The sequence below is a fragment of the Amborella trichopoda genome, chromosome 13 (genome assembly GCF_054954075.1).
Source record: "Amborella trichopoda isolate Santa Cruz 75 chromosome 13, AtrichopodaSantaCruz75HAP2 v2.0, whole genome shotgun sequence".
In the NCBI taxonomy this organism is placed as follows: Eukaryota; Viridiplantae; Streptophyta; class Magnoliopsida; order Amborellales; family Amborellaceae; genus Amborella; species Amborella trichopoda.
Window position 1 is genome coordinate 39,054,786 of NC_142348.1, and position 21,487 is coordinate 39,076,272.

At 38.2% G+C, this 21,487-nt stretch overlaps 1 protein-coding gene across 14 annotated transcripts in view; it reads left to right on the forward strand.

Moving 5' to 3' along the window:
- The window catches only part of LOC105421604 (heat shock protein), a 33,420-nt gene extending 12,556 nt beyond the window's left edge, over positions 1–20,864 (forward strand). Inside the window, exons 3-8 of one of the 14 annotated variants that reach the window (XR_016046691.1) lie at positions 3,397–3,557; positions 3,641–3,825; positions 7,603–7,737; positions 10,453–10,738; positions 20,406–20,499; positions 20,593–20,864. Coding sequence is in view for 10 of the 14 variants with exons in the window: in XM_088854679.1 (XP_088710805.1) it covers positions 3,397–3,557; positions 3,641–3,825; positions 7,603–7,737; positions 10,453–10,637; positions 20,406–20,499; positions 20,593–20,670 (838 nt within the window). In the remaining 4 variants the exon portion in view is untranslated. Of the gene's footprint in view, positions 1–3,396; positions 3,558–3,640; positions 3,826–7,602; positions 7,738–10,431; positions 10,739–19,898; positions 20,028–20,384; positions 20,500–20,592 lie in introns of those variants that run through there. The other 13 variants (XR_016046693.1, XR_016046692.1, XM_088854679.1 and 10 more) reach the window with 13 other exon arrangements.
- Positions 20,865–21,487: the final 623 nt, after the last annotated feature.

Below are 21,487 nucleotides of genomic sequence, written 5' to 3' on the forward strand. Positions count from 1 at the left end.
TTTATTGAGAAAGGAAGAGACCTCCACATGGTCTTTATTGATTTAGAGAAAGCATACAATAAGGTACCTAGAGAGCTAAGTTGGTGGGTGTTAGAAAAAAAAATTGTCTTTAGAGGATATATCAACATGGTGAAAGATATATACGAGGGAGCGCTACCTAGTGTGAGGACACCTAGTGGAGAGACAAGTGAATTTTCAGTAACAGACCTACATCAGGGGTTAGTGTTGAGCCTATATCTTTTTGTTTTGGTTATGGACGAGTTGACTAGGCATCTACAGGATGAAGTAATGTGGTGCATGTTGTTTGCAGATGACATAGTTTTGATTGATGAGACTAGATGTGGCCTCAACAAAAAATTAAAGCTTTGGAGGGATGCTTTAGATTCTAAAGGGTTTAAAATTTTTCGGACTAAGACAAAGTATATGAAATGCATGTTTAGTGATAATAGGAGTAGAAACGAGGAAGTTAAGATTGATAACCAAGCAATACCTAAAAGAGAATATCTTTGATACTTTGGATTGATAATCAAGGAGAATGGAGAGATTGAGGATAATGCAATGTTTTAAAATGCAGCTGTGTCGTGCCTTATGTAGCTGCATCATGTACTATGCGGCCTGGGGCGCAGCAATGCTGCGCCTCAGGTTGATATGCACTTTTTAGGGCGTACACTGTCTATCTCATGAGCAAAAATAATGCCCATGAGCATGGGCAGTAAGGTAATTTTCCCCAAGAAAGGGGAGAAAGAATGCGCCATTATATATGGTGCATCCATATGTGGGCGCATCCCGGTGCATTTGCGCTCGCTTACATTGCCTATGCTCATGGGGCAAAATAATGCTGACGAGCATATGTAGTAAGGTAATTTTCCCCAGAAAAGGGGGAGAGCGTATTAGGGTGTACAAACACCTCCCCCCTCCCCCAAAACCCAAAAAATAGCCACGGTGGTGGGTATTTTATCATAAAAAATAGAAAAAAATTTGGGAAAATGTTTTTTTGTTTGAAGTCATCGGATTGCTTTGGATCTTGGTTGGGTTGTCGATTGAGATTAGCATGGGCATTGATTTGAAGAAATTTAACTTAGATTTGTCAACACATTGAGGGTTGCAAGGACCAAGAAGATATCATTTTTTTTTTCACAATTAATTGGAAGTTTTCATTTCCCAACACTTTTGTTTTGGGCAATGTCTTCACAATCTTTGAGTAACAAGGATCAGGCTTGGAAATATGCAAAACTCAAAAAATTCAAAAGATTGAAATTGTATTATTTGTACTCTTTGTGGAAATACTCATATGGGGGGTATTTCTTGAGAAAAAGAACACTTAGCCTGCATTACAAGGAATGACAAATGATTTGACTTAGGAAATTGTGATTATGGTTTTTGGATGTTTATAATAATATGATGTCTCCTATAGTCTTCTATAAATTTACTTTCAAGTTTCTGGTTTCTACTTTCTAATGTCTTTTATCAGGGGATTCAAAGTCTCTGATAACTGATAATATCGGGGTTAATGAATAACTTAGATACCTAATATCACATAAATCACCTCCATCTTTTTTCATACATTAACCTATTTTTTGAGATTTTTTGGAATTTTTTATATTTATAGATTGCATTGGGCTGATGAGGCTACATTTGGACCGCATTGAGCCGCATCGTCGCATTCGCCTCCCCCCGCATCGAGTCCGCATCCTAAATTTTAGGACACTTGGAAGATGATGCGCATAGAATTAGAGCTAGGTGGGCGAAGTGGAGATGCTCATCCAGAGTTTTATGTGATCGCCACATACCAATGAAACTAAAGGGGAGTTTTATAAAACCACTATAAGACCAACCATGCTTATGGGATGGAACGTTGGGAGGTCAAGAAACAACATATTCATAGGATTAGTTTAGCTCAGCTGAAGATATTGAAATGGATGTGTGGCAAGATAAGAAAGGATAAAATTTTGAATAAATACATATGAGTGAACTTAGAGGTGTAGATGATAGGATGAGGGAAAGTAGACTTAAGTGGGTTGGCCATATGTAGGGTAGGTCTAATGCAACACCGGTTAAGAGAGATGAATTGGTTAAAGTGGAAGGTTCTAAAAGAGCAAGGGTAAGGCCCAAAAGGACATGGATAAAAGTAGTGAGAAGAGATATGGTGACTTATAGTCTGCTTGAGGGTACGACCCTTGATAGAGTAGAATGACGGAACAAAATTCATGTAGCCAATCGCAAATAGTTAGGATAAGGCTTGAATGATGATTATTATAACAAATATATTTATTATACTTAAAAATAAATTGACTCAAATAAACTTTGGCAATAATAACTCATTTATATACTTGTGTCTTCTCATATATAAGTTCTTTTTAATAATATATTAAAGATACTTGCTTGATCATGTATTACAAATGATAGGAAAGTATATCAAATGAGAAATGAGTCCTGCCCTTTATTCCACATACCTCTCTACTTTTTTTAGAAAAAGAAGGCAAATTTATCAAAATGCACCTAAGTTTTCAATAATTTAACAGTTGCCCCTATTCAACTATTCCTACAATTGGTGATGAGTTTTTTGATGGGTATTGTGAAAGCAAATCAAAAGATATGGGTAACTTGTTGAATAGTTGATCTCTTATGTGCATTTGGATAAATTTCCCATAAAAGAAGAGCATGAAGTTGAGGGCATGTGCACACACACATCTATGTATAATGTGTGTTTGTGTGGAGAGAGAGAGAGAGAGAGAGAGAGAGAGAGAGAGAGAGAGAGAGATATCATTCTCTCTTGTACATAAGTTTAAGAAAATGATAGGTCAAAATCCCATAATATTTGTGTCAAAAGTTGCACTCACCATTCCCTACATTAATTATGACTTTGGAAGCATTGAATGTGAAGCTTGTCTTTTTAATAATGTATATTTAAGAAAATATTTCCTTGAAAAATTTATAGAACATGGATTTGAATAGTTTTTGTTTTCTTTTTCAATTATATATACATTTATTTCTTGTTTTTTCTTTTCTTTAAATAGATAAAGAATATGGGGATTTCGCACTGTTGACCAATATTATTAGATTAAGATCGTGCTCCTCCAACATGGGATCACAATTGAACCATGATCCCTCACCAAGTGTTGTGTATAAATTTTCTGGAGCGGGATTGCCACACATGTTGGGAGATCCTGGTAACTAAGCACTAAATCACAATTCACAAACGTGGTCTTTCCTCCTGGGTGGATGTGAATTACCACGGCATTGGTGGCTCTCATATGTCGCAATGCAAGTTGGTGAATATCAATGACAATTTCTATTTATACAGGCATATATCTGTTTGTTTTTTGAGTATTGGAGTGCCTCAATTTAAATGGACTATTATTAGAAAACATGAAATGGACTTTATGATTCTTGCAGTGTTGTCATTTTTGATCACCATAAATCTGCGAAGGCCCTACTCTCCCCTGTAGAAGATTGTCCTGAGAACTTATCAGTGCATTACGACATCACCAAGAGCAGTTCATTGCTTGCATATGATTATTTCTCTGAATTGCTTAACCAAAATCAATTATGTAATGGTAAAGAATCTGACGTTGCCAATGATTTATCACATGTTACATTGAGTTGTGGGTTCTAATGAGTGCTTTCTTTGTTTGTCAAGACCAGAATGGTAAACTATCATTGGTGATTAGTGATGACGTATGGCAGCTGAAAATGCTTCTCAAGTACATCGAAGATGCTGATCTTCAGCAATGGGAGCTATCTGAGAGTAATGCATTTAAAATCGGGCTTAGCAGTATGCGTTCAAAACTGAATTGCATCACCAATCCATACATATTTGACCAGGTTTGCTGCATAGAACCTAGATGTACTATATTGAATGGAATAGATAGTATAGATCGTCTTTTGCATCGTTGTTAACGCTTAATGACTTAAATCTAATTCACATTCTGTATTACGATTTGATTACGCAATGAAATCTTTCCCATTCTCGAAGGCATGTGAGAGAAACACATGATATCCACAATGCATAAGGGCATGTTACCTCGTTTCAGACACGAACAATGAAATGTCCGTATACTAGTTTTAATATTCAATAAGTGGCATGCTAAAAGCAGAGAATCATCCGTCAGTCTATAGCTATGATTCCTTTTTCTATATATTTTTTGGGTCAGTTTATTCATCTATTTTGTTTCTTATTAGGACTATCCAACATATGCCAGTCACTTTGCCATCTCAGAGCCATAAAAGTTGAGTGCGATTGGATTTTGAATATATATTCTCTCCGCTGGAATGTAGCAGTGCTATGAGCTTTGGCAAGCTGAGAAGGGCGTGTGGTATTATGACCTTGTTTTAGCTCAGTAGGATTCAAGAGAGTGAAAAGCGTCCCTTGCATGGGTTTGTGATTATTTATTGGGTATGCATGGTGGTGCTTTTTTTTTTGGGTGGTTTTTTTTTTGGGTTTTGTGGGGGGGGGGGGGGGGGGGGGGGGGCGCGGTTGGGGGGTGGGGGGGTGTGGGGGCTGGGGGTGGTGTTTTATATAGTTGTCTGAAAACTTGCACCATTCAAAGGTATCGGAGCAGGGATGGAGCAAAACCGAGAAAGGGCGTAAGAGAATGAGGTTTGAGGGTAATGAATGAGAAGTGGTTTAAGAGACCTTAGAACGAGTGTTAAATAGGGAGCGGAAGAAGGCTCTTTCTCCTCTTGTAGGGAAGCTAAAAGTCTAAGAGGTTTCTATAGCAAAGGAATATGTAGATCCAGCCTATTGATCGCTTCTCATTTAGGATAATCTTCTCTTTGGGGTCACTGAGTAGGGTGCTAGACTGGTGAGTTTTGATAGATGGTCATGGAAAGGATTGTGGTTTTAAAATTAAGGGGTGAATGAGAGGAAGGGTACTTAATGAAATTTGTTGAAGTGGATGAGGTTTAGAAAGGCTCTCGAGGATTAAAGGGTTGCAGGCATTTAATTAAGCTAGTCACTTGGTGGAGCATTACATAGGGGTTTCACTTTATTTGTTTCTGATAATTTGCGTTTGCTATAAATGTGCTTGTACTAAAAAAATATGACTCCTAGAATGATAAAACAACCAGAGTAAGAAAATAAACACAAAGGGGAACAAATCCACCAAGATTGCATATACCCAAGGGTTTTTTCATTAAAATGTAACCCCTAGAATTCCTGTTTCATTTACATACAACATGTTTCTTGCACATTAGAAAACCCTTGATTTAGGTTTTTAAGCTATTACAGACTCAAAGAAAAGGCACATATATCAACCCTTTGAGACTTACGGATACCTCACATACCTGGTTATAAATGCAAGAGGTTCATTTGCTCTTTTCCCACTAACAGTTGAATATTCTTATATAGTGCCTTTTAGAGAGATTACTATGCTTTAGGTATAATGTTTATCTAAAATAATATTTGTTATGCACCTTTCTCTCACAGATATGTGGGAGGATTAATCAAATGGGTTTGGATATATCCAAACTCAAACTATGCGGAATATCCCTAAGAAAATCTTGGGCAGGCAGATGTCCGCCCTGACCGATGGTCAAGAACATAGCATATGAGCAGTTACTACTTCTCATCAGGTGTAAGGTATTATACCCTGATCTTTTCAGTGTCATAGAACACTTAAAGACAAATCCAATGTGTAAATCTTGGATCAAAAGCATAAGAAATGAGTGAGCTATGGATTGTTGAAGCTATCTCATTGCAGTTATGTTAGACTGCTGCAATCTAGGGATCCCTTCGTTAGATCGCTTTCATATCAAGGTTCTATTGAAGCTAATCTTTTGCTTGGATTATAGAGCATTTGATGAAGCATGTCTCCATCAAATTCCATGAGAAAACTCCTCTAGTCTTGGAGAATCTTAGTTTGAAGTTTAGACCACAGATCAGGCTGCAGTCTGCCATAGTTCTGATTTTTGCCACTTGAATCCAATGGTCATGAAAAAACTCCTTGAGAATTGAGAGAAATCTCCATTTGAAATTACAAATGTCAGTCCATCTAATAAATAGAGTTTGACCCACATAGACTAAGGCCTTCATATTCAATAAGTTTGGAAGGTGGATCAAATCCAAGTTTAATTACTTGAAATTTTGACCATAGACTTATCATATCTTAGATTAAACTTCCACCAAGTTTCATCTCTATTAGGGAAAGTTTGATTTTAGACTGTTGGTCTAGCTATAATGATATTCCTTGACTGACGGTGCCTTCAAAAATGCATCAAACGGCATCCAGATCTTATGAATTTTGGATAGTAGGCTCATAATGCTTTAAATTAACATTCCCCAAGGTTTCATATTGATCCAAGATTGTAAGAGTTTGGACCAGCAGTCAAGCCCTGAAGGTATGCTTTGACCAACCTCATTTTGAAAGGGTATCAAATAACATCCAATCATTATGAAATTCAGATGATAAGCTTATAACCCTAAAATGAAGATCCATAAACTTTTGTCTTCTGAAACCATTCGACAAGATTTCCAAATGACCAGGGATCAGGCTTTTTAGGGATACATATGAATGACGTTGACAGTGATTGGGAATGTCCACCTTGCCATTCTCGTTGAAACTTGAGATAGGCGTTAGAAATATCACTCCTATTGCCCATGAGGCTTTACGACTAACGTTAGTCCATTTCATGGAAGATCTGACTGGTGGTCAGGTCTGCAGAACCATATCTGATAATTGATTATTTCCAAAAGCCAAACTTGATCCAGTCCTATAGAAATTTGGATCATAGGCTTTTCATGCTTCTATTGATCATTCAACCAAGTTCACCTGGATCAAATTAGATTCTATATTGACCACTATCAGGTTTAAAGCCATGCTTGGCCATTGCTCTACTCACCTATCTTTATATGTGAAATATTAACCATTGGGCCTAGTGCTTGAGGACCTGAGCTATTCTTGGATTTTTCATGATCCAAAACACACCCAAACAAATAGATCTTTTCAAGGGAGTGTAGCATGCATATAAGTGCAGTGATGGTCTAATCATCATATTTTTAGTAAAAGTCTTCATGTGTCTTGTGCTGTTTCTTGGTGTGGAGTTTGTGTGTGTGTGTGTGTTTGTGTATGTGTGCATAAATATTACACATTGAGCATATTGAAAGGTGATTCTTATGACTTACATTCTGTTCCCAGATTGGGATTCGTTGACATGCTTACTGGCACAAAGGTCATATCTTGTGCTTTGTAATCTGCTGGAAGATCTCAGCTCCTTGAATTCTACTAGTTGCTGTGGAGGCCTTCCATTTTCATCATATTTTAATCTTGAGGACAAGATATCCTTTTATGTAATCTCTAGTGATGCTTTCTCTGAGTCATAGTATAAAAGGAGTTTTGATCCTCGAGGAGTAAATGTGATTTGTTCAGTCAGGCTATTAGTTGTATGTGAATGCAGAATGTCAATTAGCGCAATGGTTTCCATTGTGAATACTATCTTATGCTGTTATTTGGTACACGTTGTGCTCTACATGAGTTGGTATATCCATTGAAACGCACATATCTTTACTTTATTTCTCTTTTATTAATTAGTAATTTTATGCTCTATATTTTGGATTTGCATTTCATTTTGCCTCTCAATTTGGATGAAATTCGCTTGGTACAGTTGCTTGAAATGAGTCATACAGAGTTCATTGCCAAGGGACGTTCGTACATTGAACACCGACAGGATGCTGCCAATAAGTTATTGGACGGGGCTTTCAAAATTCGTTTGGGAAAAGGATTCTATGGAGAGTGCCTGGTAATGATTTTATTGTTATATTGATTAGATTTTCGAAGTCTGTAAGCAGAGAAACCGTTCTTTTTTGTATGTATTTGTCATTAGTAGGTTGCCTAGCAATGATTTCATTGTTATATTGATGATATTTTAGAAGTCTGTAAGCACAGAAAATTACTCTCAAGTATTTATAATTCTTAGATTTCATGGTAACGACTAAGGGCAAACATGCAATTTATTGTGTTTCTGCTGTGTATATCTTTGTTATCAATATTATGCTGTTGATCCATGTAACTAGGGGGATGTTAATTTTGTACCTATATAAGGCCCTCTGTGGGTCCTAAAAGCTAGTGATGAAAAAATCACCAAATCGGATCGTAATAATCTGATCTGACTTAGAATTGGGAAGTCAGAACCATTGAATCGCCCCTATATTCAGAAAATTGGCTAGTTCACCATAGCGCACTGGGTTGTTTTCGGCTAAAAATTGGGAACCGGGCGATTCTTGAAAAGTCGCTCGATTTTCCAAACTCCGTCATTGCATCCTTGAATAAGAATTGGATGTGGTTTTTCCTTCCAATTGATTGATTTCTCTATCGTTTTAACCTATGTTTCTCTAAAAACAGGTGTCCCCTATATATTTTCTCTCTTTTCTAGTTTGTTTTACGTTCTCTCCATCTTGGAAGGCCATTCATCTTTGGTTCTTTCTTTGATCATGGTTTTTCTTTCTATTTCTCTTATTGATTTCCTTTAAATCTCAAAATTTTTTGGTGTATTTCTGACGTAGAGGTTCTTAGGGATGTAGTTTTTCAAATTTGGGGCTTCTTCTGTTTCTCTTCTATTTCCCTTTCTCTAGCAAATGATTTTTTCTTAAATCTATGGCTTTTCCTTTGATTCATTAATCAATCTCCTTTGCATTATAGTCTTTCTCCTTTGTTTGATTTTAACTATTTTCTTTTGTATATATGGTTTCTTCTGATTCCATCCTATCTTGAGCATCCTTACTTTGGAAAATATCATTTGAATTGAACTTCCAAACAAGAAAAGTCAGCTCTCTCTGTTCTAATCCTTTTAAAACAACATTAACCTATTTTTGAAAAAATCACTTTTGAGGCAATTTCAACTGGATCGCCTTGAATCAGAGATCTGACTCGAAACTGACAATTTGACATGGATTTTCAGTTGACTGAGTCGGACCCTGCCTCCTATTTTTTAAAATCTGGTAAAATCCACTTCCATTTTTTTCTCGTTGTAGCACATGGCTCGGATAATCGAACCTATTTTGGGTTTCATGGATGTTTGGATCTTTTGCCTCTAAGAAACCTTATTCTTGCAGCTGGTCTTCCTTTATTGTACTTAGAATTATACCATGCCATGAAGATACTGGGAGAAGGTTCTGTCCTTCATAGATGTTATTTGTAAGTGGTCTACTATAAAAAAAGTTTATTGACCTAACAAATAAATGAATAAAAAAAAAGAAAATAGATCAGTTTATTGATTTGTGGTTTTCTATTTGTGATTTATGGATCCTACACCTTAAGATGTATAAGTTTGCTTGCTTTTGAACTGCTAAGGGACATGACTGGAATTTATCGTGTTATTCAGATATTGCATTTTTTCCTTTTGATCAATTTTTATATTTTACTGGAAAAAGAACAATAAGATTGGTTCTGTATTGGGTTCCCATTCTCTGGCGATGAGGGTTCATTTTGGAGAACAATTCCTCCAGGTCCATCAACTCTGTAAATTCAGAAACTAGGAAATGCTTTAAATATTAGGAGCAGGCTTCATGGGTTGGGGCGGTGAAACTGCAATGTGGTCTTGAGGATTCCAATCCCACGTCATACCTGCCCAAAGATAAACAAATAGTTAAGGAAATGTTTTATATATTATTAATACAAAGGGACAAGAAGTGTAACTCTTGATGTATTTTGTGGTTATTCTAGCCTGGTGTTATAGTTGCAATAACCTTGAAATCGATTAGCTTACTGCTCCAAATAACTGATCCTAGATTTTTTTAACTGAAACATCTGGGAATCACATTTCGAGGAACTCTGCATCATGTGTTAGTGTACTCCATACCATGCTCCCATCTTCTTGTGATCATGATCGTGTTTAGTCCAAATTGCAATTCCATGACAATTGATTTTTATTCTGAAGTATGGAGAACTAGGGATTGGAGATGTAACTGATGCTCTTTGCTGAAAGTTAAGGATAATTTCTTCAATTATGATTGTAATTAGGGAATAAATTAATTAAGAAATTAATGATGGTCTCTTTAATTATGATGGTAATTAGGGAATAGAATATAACACATGTGAAATGGTACTATGATCCACATCACCACATGAATATGTGGTCATGGGGGTCGTCACTGTTCATCCAATCAATATGTTGGATGGTTAATGGTAATGGAAAGAGAGTGGGCCACCAACATGACATGAGCTCCAATATGGTGTTCTATTGTGTGGCTCCATTCAACTCATTGGATAATGATGACCCTCACAGTCACATCTTTCATGTGGTCATGTCAATCATGTCATACTTTCCCATAACATAAAAGCAAATTTGATTATTCAAAGAAAGGTCATTATATGTGATTCACCTTGTACTGCACACGAACACACAAAAAACTTTTTATTACACATTATACATCTAACTATTTTCTATTTTATCGAATATCTGTTTTTAGATTTGTGCTTAAAAATGAAGTCTCAGGTCTGTTAAAATGAGTTGCAGGGTATACGGGCAGATGGAAATTCCCATTTGTGCAATGAAATTGGCAATCAACTCAGTGAAAAGAGTTCTGCAGCTGGTTTGAGGTGGGGACACTTCAGTGAAACTTTAATTTTTTACTTGTCTGACACTCATATTGGCTTATTGCTGGTGATATATTTCCTTGTCATGAGGACACCACGATGCAGGTCCTCCTACATTCTCTCTTTCCCTGTTGCATTTGGATGCTATTTTTTCTTTGTGTATTTGGCGATTCATTGGAAAGTGCAAAATGAGAGGAACAAAGCAGGTTCGATTGTGCTTTTTCTCAAAAAATAAAAGCATTTTGTGTGAAATTCTCTGATGATCTCAATTATGATTGCATCTGCATTTAACATTGTGATGCTTTTGCCGTCCCTGATGTTGTTCGTTTGCCATGTGATGGACTCCTCTCCCAGGCAGCTAGAGAGAGAGAGAGAGATTGAGAGAGAGGGGGACAGCATGTTCAGAAACATCCCCTGCGTTGCAACCTGCTTTCCCTTATAATTAGTTTCCCAACTCCGGCGACCCTATTCACAGGCTTTTAACCCTCAACACAACCAAACCCATTCACATAACCTGCCTACCTGAGAAACATCCTCATCCTCATGCTTCACCAAGGACATATTGACACTTTACATATTTTCTTTGCATATTTCTAGTTGGGGATCCACATTTGCTTCTTGAAGTTTTGGCTGCCAAACTCTTCGATTCCTATACTGGTCACTCCAGTCCTTTTCTCTCTATTCAACCTTGATTCATCTCTCTCCTCTTGACCTCCGTTGATTTCCCCTAACTCCAAAGATTGAGAAGCCAAAGCCAGCTTTATGTCCGAACCTGGAGATGAACCCGTCATGTCCTTAGCATTGAATGGCCTAGATGTCTTTTGTTCCATAACAGTTGCCCCAACCTGGATCACACCATTGCCCAGCACGTCAGTCGACATTTCAGGCCTGCTCAGATGGATGAATGGTGTTGATCACCGAACGTGTGTCCCATGTGCTCAGTAACAGCTTATCTGGCCCTGCCCAAGACATCCCCTCCACCGACTTAGAAATGAGTGACCAAGATGCTTCCATGTACCCCACAACAGTTAACCACTGCCACAGCCCATAAATGGATGGCAGGTCACTGGTTCCGCCTAGATAGACAGAAGCAAATCGACGAATCAGACGCAGCCACAATGATTACCTCTCTCCCGGACCCGAGAGACACCTGTATATGAGGCCACATCATCCACATGCTTGGTCTTCTTGGTCAGGACAATCAGGACTGTCTATTTCGTAGGAAGAGAGATTAAGATTTGTTAGTGTTAGTCTGTCTATTACCTCCCATTCCCTATTTAATTATCTTCTTTGCTCCCTCTGTTCTTCAGCCTCTATGTGCTCTATTATACCACATAACAGGGCCTGGCCTGTTCTAGGCAACCTTTCAGCTATGCCCTTTCCTCTGATGTCTTGTACCCCTAGGTGTTTAAGCTTCAGTGAAACCCTTCTTATTCTTCCTTGAATTTGCCCTACCCAACCGACACCCTCTACCCCAAGCCTTGTTACTGATGAAGGAGACCTGCATCCCACTCCCCTCTTGTTGCCCCTTCCTTTGGGATCCTCCCCCTCCCTTGGGGAGATATTGGGGGAGTCAACAATGATCTTGATACTCTTAACGCGTGCAAAGTCTTTTTTCCCAATGGACTCTAATGAAATCGATAATATCGTCAAAGTGGAAGGTAAAATTGACCACATACTTCGGGTTTTGGGTTTCATCTATGTCGGTCTTGCCAGTGACATTAGTGAGGACTTTAAGAGAAGTGCCTTTGCAAAGTGTAAAGCTAGAGGTAAAGGTAGTAGATAACTAAAAAAATCTACCCTATATACATTATGAGAAGCATTTTGGCCTACCCATAGTACGGGGATCTCCAAAGAAGGTAGTTGCTCCATCTCCCAAAGCTCGATCCTGTGCCTTTTTTGATTTCCAGGGATCTCAATTCCAGACATTTTTTGGATATAGGATCGCAATTTGCAAAATTAGGGCTCTAGATCCCTGGTTAATGGGATCCAGATCGTTGTCATCCAAATCATGGGTTCACGATTAAGTTGAATTGAGCCTCCACCAACGTGAAAATTGAGTTTCTGTTACATTGGTACCGAAGATTATCAGCATATTTCGAGTTTCATGCACAGATCACCCCCTCTTTCCCCATGCATCCTTCCTTTAACTCCTTAGCCCAAAATCTGTCTTGTGTTTGTGTGTGTGTGTGTTCAACAGCATATTTCTCGAAATATGGGTCATTTGGGACCCAACTATTTTTGTCTTACCCTTGTTCTATCGAGGCTCATACTCGGTCTTAATTTTCCTATCCATGATTTATGACTTCATTTGGAAAGCCATTGCAATCCATGGCCCGTATAGATTGAACCTTAGGGAGGAGGTCTGGAAAGAGCTTATCCAAGTAGCCTCCCTCTCCCCCACCCGTGGTGCATAGTTGGCGATTTTCAAAATCATCAGATGATCTTCAAAGAGGAATATGAGTGAACAAATCACAACGAATATGGCAGGGTTTACAGACTTTGTTTATAGAAACACCCTGATCAATATCCCGCTCCTTGGGTCCTTCTTCACCTGGCTCAACTATGTACCCAGTTTGATCCTAACAAAAATAGATAAATTCCTAATCTCGTGGGAATGGGAGGAGGAGGTCCAAAGTGTTCACTCAGGAAAATTCCACAAACTCGTGTCAAAGCATCACCCATACTTGTAGACACTGAAACTATCCTCAACGGTTCTAAAGCCTTTCCAATTTCAGGACGATGTGGCTCAATGACATAGAGCTTAATTACAGGTTGATACCTTAGTTGTGGTCTCACTTCATGATCCAAGGATGGGCTAGTTTTAGACTGCGTATAGAACTCTACAACTTCTGAAGGGCCAATCATAACCCAATCATAACAGTGGAACTGTTAACTTCCTGATAACTTTCGTGGAAGAAAGGAGGCCCTGCTTCACATGATCAATGATCTAGACTTAATTGAAGAATCTAGAGATCTGCTCAAAGTAAAGGGCTAGGAGGATACATACTGAAGTGGTGTATCAGGCCATCCTCAAGCACGAGAAGATTTCTTGGTATGCTTGGGAAAGGAGACCAGAACACAACCTTCTTTCACAAGATCGCTAACTGTCAAAGAATGTTAAATGCTTTCTTCTGTCCAGAAAAGGAATTAGGATATCCCATGAGCCTCAGAAAGTTAATTGGAGGCCTAGGATAGCCAATCTTCCCTTCTAACCTTGCTCAGGGAGTGGCTAGAAAGCCTGTCCATTGGAACATAGATCCTTAGAGCTGCTGCAGATTTGGATCAAGATAAGGCTTCAGCACTATTCCATAAGTTTTGATATCCCAACGCCCCAAATGTCCCTTCTTGTTGACTCTTATTATTGAGGAATCATCCACAGTGGGATAAACTTCACATTCCTCACCTTGGTCTCTAAGTTGAATGGAGTAGAATATCTGAAGGATTTCAGACATACACACCTAGGGCCCGTTGGATGTCAATTAATTTTATTTGGAATAGGTTATCTTATCCAAGGTTTCAAAAAAGGTAGGTGGCCCGTCTGATGCCCAGCGCACAACACTTAGGCTGGCATCTAGAACCTCATATATGCATATATTTGTGTCAATTTTTTAATTTAATGCATATGTATATATTGTAACATACTTTTTTATATACAAACATATGACATTATCACACATTAAGAATAAATCTGTTCAAAATTTCAAAATTCAAATCATACTGAATTTAAAAAAAGTTATAAGTCAAATAGGCTATGTATTAGTAATAGTCTCCAACTCCCCATATTGCATATTAACATGAACTCCAACTCTCCAAATCTTCAACAAACTTACAAAAGTATAAATCCAAACAACGAAATAGTCCAAAAAAGCAAAAAGTCTAACATCCGAAAGGTTTAAAGTCCAAATCAAGATGGTGTAATAAAGATGAAATACAAAACTGCAAAATAAGAGAGGACATCTGCGTTTCTCCAATCATCATCATTAAGAATCAGAACAACATCATAATCGCTTGCATCTGCATTGGAATCGAGGCCGTCTTCATCATAATTGTCATCCTATTCAACATATTGCTCTTCTTCCTCAGTTTCTTCTAAATCTGCCTCCTACTCCTCTATCTTTCTCACCCCTTATGAGTGTGAAGCCAGCAGCAGTTGTTGCTCGAGTGGCCCTCCTAGAATTAAAAGCTGGATCCGAAGCCTCCTCAACCCTCCCTAGGGAAGACCTCCTCAGTACCAGGGTTCTCAACTAGCCAATCAAAAGCATTCTCCATGTCTTTCGAAGTGATGGGATCCTTCTTTTGCTAGTTAAACTTCTCCTTGAGCCTCTGATTCTCGCTTACAAAAACCAAGTTATTGAGCTTCCTTTGCTGAAGCCTATTTCTTCTCTTTATATGCACCTATAAGAAAAAATGCATAAGTACTAGACTACTGGTGTACTACAATTACTAATCAATCCATCTATTAGTAATGTATTATATCATAGTTTAATATATTTATATCTATTATCTCCTATAAATCTATATTCAAAAAATGAACTTGCAAACAACAAAAGAATATAAAATACCATCTCAAACGAACTCCAATTGCACTCACAACTAAAAGAGCTAGCTGTCAAACTCAAGATCCGAATAACCATCTTTTGGAGGTGTGGATTGCTACTACCATGTTGTCTCCACCATTGGCCAGCAATATAAGCAACCTTTATAATTAATTTAAGTATTTAAAATTATCGTTCAAATTTTTGGGAACTTGAAAGACAAAAATTGACCTCATGTTCAGAGCTTCATTTTCCTTCTTTAATTAATTTATCTCCAAATAAGTTTATTTTCTCATTTTGTAAATTCCACCACCTAGTCTTTGGATACCCATTACTTTCACCCCTTATCTTCCATGTCTTTGTACAACTGTCTATAACCATGAGGCTATATTAGGTAGTCAAACTCTCTCTTGGGATAACCTTGCAGTTTTTACATGATGGTCTATCTACCTTCTTAATTAGGAAGCAGTCTAGTTGGCCTCATATTGAGCCCACTCATCCGTATTGGTCTTGAGAGATTCCTTAGTATGCTTAACTTCTTTTTTCAATAGTGGCTCGCCAAGCTCATATGGATTTGGTTATTTCAACCCTGGCCCAAATCGTCGATTTGCTTCCAACATTGTACGAAAGCTATTCAAGCGAGCAGTATTAAGAGAATGCCCTTATGGTAAAACTACCAAGTAATGTACTAAATCACTTGGCCTATGTCTTCTTAAATCTATTTTTAATTATTATTTGTTTTTTCCCCTTACCCTTTCCTTTTTCAATTATTGTCTCGGAGCTAGGTGTTAAAAAACTATCAATAGGCCCTTTAATATGAGGCCTTTTAGACCCAAGACTTCTCTTACTCTTAGAGCTTTGAGTAACTGCCATGCCTACCGCGTCTTCCCCTTGTTCATCCTCATCAGTGTCAACATCATCATAAAAACATGGACCCATGCCCTCAATTCTGCTACATCCATTTCTTTTGTTATTTTTCTATTTTTCAGCTTCAATGAGCCTAGAAATTTCTTTCTTTACAGGCTCTAGGACCTTCTTAAACGAGGCAACATCACTTCTAATAAACAGCAAGATGCTTCTTGAATCTATTTATGCCGGCATTAGAAATATGTCCACAAAATTGACACATAATTTTATTTTACTCATTCTTATCCGGGATAACACAATACTTCCATCCCGGCTCCCCATTCCTAGTAGACCTCGTAGAACACATCTCAAATCCGAAAAATAAAACTCAATTAAAGATTGTAAACTAACCTTTTTTGCCTTATCTCTAAAAATAATTTCAACAAGAAAAGAAAAACTTAGGATGCTTTTACAAACGACAGAAAACAATTTCAATTATCAGAAATTAGTCTAGCTAAAGAGATTTTGGGTTTAAAAAAGTACTTTTTTTTCTTTTCTTTTTAACTTTGGGGGGTTGAAAATAATCCCCATAATCTATATAAGCTTTTATGGGGGTCAAAATTAGGCTTTTTTAAAAATTGAAAAAGGGGCCACAGCCCTGAGCGCCCGCCTAGAACTGGGTGCTTGGTGCCCACCCTGAACAGGGCGCCCAGGTGTCGCCTGAGACCCCTTGCTGCCTTGGGGTCGGGCGGTCCTTTTTTTAACATTGATCTTATCTAAAGTTAATATACTCTGGATATATTACCTTGTTAGCTTTTTGGTATATATATTATATTACATATAATATTCTTTAATATTATATATTTTTTCCAGTCAATTCTAGCATTTTTAGCTATTTCTTGCAAAAAAATGTGATTTTCAGCAAAACTATTGTGGATAAAGTAAAAATTGCTTTTCAAGAAGATAAACTTATATGTAAAATTGGCTATAAGTTTATCTCAAATAATTTTATGATGGACACGAGCAAACAACCATTAATTTATTATCAGGATTAATTTAATTGAAACAGTAAATTATCAGTGATAACGAGTACATCCAAAGAGCGCCATATGCGAGAATTTTGCATGATCATAGCCAAAGCTTTGGCATCTTGTCTGTGACAGGTGCTAAACTTTGTTATATCCCCCAATTGCTGTTCATTGGTCCAGTACAAGCAGATTTTGGAGGGGGCTCAGATTGCACATGAATGCATGCATGCCAGATACCAATCCAAAATTCCTGTTCTTGCTCTTAAGCTTCTCCTGGGAAAGGTGTATTATCATGTCAATTGGGTTGTACTTGATCAAATCTTAGATCTAATTGGGTTTGGAGATATGTGGAGGTCTTATATTTGGGACTTTGTACCATCTCCACACGTTTCGGTCCTGATCAATAGTTGCCCTCAAGGTTTTTTCTCCTCCTCAAGAGTTCTATGGCAAGGAAGACCCGTCCCCTTTTTCATATTCCATAATGGCAGAATTCTGTAATGAACCTATATCCAAGCTGTTTAAGCACAACTTGTTCCAATGATTTTAAATCCTCTAGGTAGGGGCCATCGATCTCCCACCTAGAGTACGGATATGATACTTTCGACACAAACCCTCAGCAAGTTGACAACCTTTGGTTCTTCCCTCTGAGCTGCAAGGTTTCCCCAGGCCTCAAAAACCAATCTCGCAAAAAGAAAACTCTTTGGAATTGGTGTTGGCCACAAAACTAAATTGGAGTTGGCCAAAAAGCCTGGGATAAAGAATGGACTCCCACTTAGCAAGTAACGCATCCCCCTTTGTGTCAGTAAACCACGAAAAGAGCAGTGAGATGCTGTCATCGAGATATTTGAGTGGAGAGTGGCAGCACTGAATGGCATATTACTGCCTCTAGCAGGGAGAATTACTCTAATTAAAGCCACTCTGTACAATATCCTTCTGTTTCAGATGTCAATGTTCTGTCTGCCGGTGGCCATAGTAAATCTATTAGATTGTTTGATGACAGATTTTCTGAGATCCGGAGCTCAGGTGCACATAACTTCCACTTGGTTAGTGGGGACCCTGTGCAAATTGAAAAGATATAGGGACCTTGGCACACGAACTGTAGGGATTGTAACACAGCACTGCTCAGGAAGTAGTGGTGGTGCTTCATGACCCAAAATTGTCACGTGGAAGCACGTAATGCAGAATAATTATGATCGTGACAAGTCGGGCTGGCTACCCAAGGGTTCAGCCATGCCTGGGCCTCCAGAGTGAAAGGGATAGCTTCATCCTACCTCCTTTTGCCAACAACATTTGGTTAAGGGTCAACAGACAAGATCAGGATGTGGAAGGATCTTTGGGTGGGAGAGTGTACTTTGGGACAACAATACACAAATATCTACTCTCAAGCCATATATTAAAATGACTGTGACTTTGTTATACAACATATTAGGCTGTCAGATGGTTTGGAAGCCATACTTTAAGAGGAACCTCCTTGACTTAGAAATATCCCAACTGACTTCCTTGGCTCTGCGGGACTTCTCTAGATGGTGTGGTTCCGTGTATCTTCTGTAAGGTTATCGGTGTTGTCCTTCTACCACACACTCATCCCAAGTACTAACACCCTTGTTATAGTTAACCGGGCATGTTTAACCAGACATTCCTGAGATCCAGGTTTTCAATATGTTTAGTTTTGGCCAACTACAAAGAAGAGGGATCTGCCTAACAAGTGAACTTGCCATGTGTGAGAGTCCCAAGGAAACTGTCAATCATCTCTTATTAACTGCTCGATTTCTGTCAAGATGTTGTCCTTGATAATCCAGAGTTTCGTTCGGGTATTACCACAGTCAGTTCATCAGCCTTTCACAGCATTCTTCTAATCTTCTTACCCTTCTTTCAGCCTCTTATTGTGACGACCCTGAATCCTAATTATGATCTGGGCCATATGGTTAGAGTGCAGCAACCTTATTTTTGAGAGCAGAGAAGCTCGAATAGATGCAATCAAGGTCGTTATCAAATTAATCGTGGCTTTTTGTGCCTGTAATTGTAAAGAATTTCAAGCCTGTTCATTGGCATATTTTGAAAGAAACTGAAAGCTCATTCGGGTTTCCAACCATTGTTACCCCCTTGATGAAGCACTGAATGCCACCAAAGTTGGGATCGTCAAACTCAACTTTGATGACTGCTCTCTTGGAAAGCCAGGACCAGTTAGTATCGGATGTCTATTTAGAAATATAGCTCTAGTAATCTGTTACCCTCTTTCTTGGGCTTTGATTGCTTATGCAAATTCCATGGTGGCCAAGGCACCTCGAGGGCCTAAAACTATTCGACACAACTGGGAAGATTCACTTCTAGTTGAAGGGGACTCTAAAACTGTTATAACTTGGGTTACATGACCATCCCGATGCCCCTGGAGAAAGGAACCAATCTTTGACCAAATTTTTGAGATATGCAGACCATTGCGAGTTTCCTTAAGCATATGTGGCTTGAGGCCATTTTAGTAGTGTATGCCTTAGTAAAAGAGGGTGCATCCATCCACAATTTTGTAAGTAATCCATCCCAGTCATGACTACTGAGGAATTGTGTTTTTCTGAATCACACTAATCCTTTATCATTAAAGCATGTGACTAGCCATGCATGTATGATCTTATGTTATATATTAGAAACATGCATCACTTGTTTACTCTTCATGGATATGCCCCATGCATTTTCATGTGAAAATGTTATGTAATTGTTATTTAATTTATATTTCACCTGATTCCCATTCTTTAGCTTTTCTCTCTAGTTCAAGGTCTTTCATTGGTCCATTGTAGTTTTCCACATGCTTGAGTGCGACTTTCAATGCATTTAGTCCTAACCATGACACCGGTTATTTCTTGCAGTTCCTAACACAGGAATTGTGTTTTTCTGAATCACATCATTCGGTTTACTCTTTCTATGAAAAAAATCTATCTTATTACTGGAAAATGAAAAATCAGGTCATACTAGGAACTTGAAGAACAAGGGGACTTCCAAAGTTTGATTCGATGTGCAAGTCGAGCCTGCCTGCTCCCATGGAGACTAGATCCCATTTTTTTCCAAATCTTTGATATCACTAGTTTCAAGTGGTAAGGCTGCAGATACTTAGCAAACGCTGGCTCCTTGAGCGCAAAGCTTTGTGATTTTGTCATCACCCCAACTCAGACTTGACTATAAGTCTCGGTTTTTGCTTTTTTGGGGTGCATACTATGTTCTTGCACAGCAGGCACCTGGAATTGTATATTTCATGATTTAATACTATACAGTCATTTCTTCAAAAAAATTCCTTAAACAACTGTAAATTGTACATAGATTTCCTCATAATTTCTCAATGCTATTCAGATGTCTTTTATCAGTTTGATAGCAAATTTGACGATAGTCTTATTTTTACAAAACGTTGTTTCTTCCTAGCACATTTGAATGTTAAAATCACTCTTATCTTCTAGTGGCTGCAATAATGTTTGCAGACCCATAGGTGCAGTTGTATATATGCAACGAGGGAATCTGAAGATGAGCTTGAGGAGTATGGATAGTGCTACTGATACTTCTGAAATTTCAAAGGTATGAATGGGATGACAAATAATGTAAAACTGCTGTATCTTCCACCTGCATGTTCTTCCATTTTTTCTTTCCTTACATTTTCCCAAATTGTAGGCATATGGAGGGGGAGGTCATCCTAAATCCAGCTCATTTATCATAAGAATGGATGAGTATAACAAATGGATCTTATGAAGCTGCATGACTTGTATTTTATGGACATAATTCTTATGGTAAGAAATCTTAACTCAATTTATTCATCAAAAAGTTGCAGAAGTAACCTATCCAAAGACAAGATTTTTTGCAATCATTTTATATCAAGCGGACATGCATGTCATGTTGTACTTAATACAGATCAAAGTATATATGAATGGATTATGTTGCTTCTATTTACCTGGTGATCATGAAGTTGTTCTTGTTTGAGATTTATATGTGGTCTATATTCTTCAAATGTTAAAGCAATTCTTTTTTTTTTTTGAAATTGGTAACCTTGTATTAAGTAAAGGAGATTACATAATACAAAAAATAGCTGCCCAAGACATGGGAGCACTATACAGCCACCAAGGGTGTGGCAGATACCAAAAAATGCTATACAAGCATGAGTGCAGTATTACAAAATTTGGATGATGAAGCACAAAGGTTCGAAAAAAGCTAGGACATTGCCTTGGAAGTGCCTTCCTTAGTCAGTGCGTTGACCACTTGGTTGGACTCTCTCCAGGTATGCTTCCATAAGACCTGCATATGCCTGCAAATATCGAAAATCTCGTCAAAGACGAGCAAGTCTCAAGGAGGAACAACCTCACAAGAGGCCTAGGAGATTACATTTCTCGAGTCACCCTCAACGACCAGAATAGTGCTCCAAGAGGGATCAAATTTTTTAAGGCCTTCCAAGAGAGCACAGGATTCGACGCTGGTGGAATCCGCAAGGCCGATGGGAGAAGCAAAGGAGATAAGGGAGAGTCCTTCGTGATTCCTGAGGATGCCCCTGATGCCTGACGGATCGGGGTTGCCC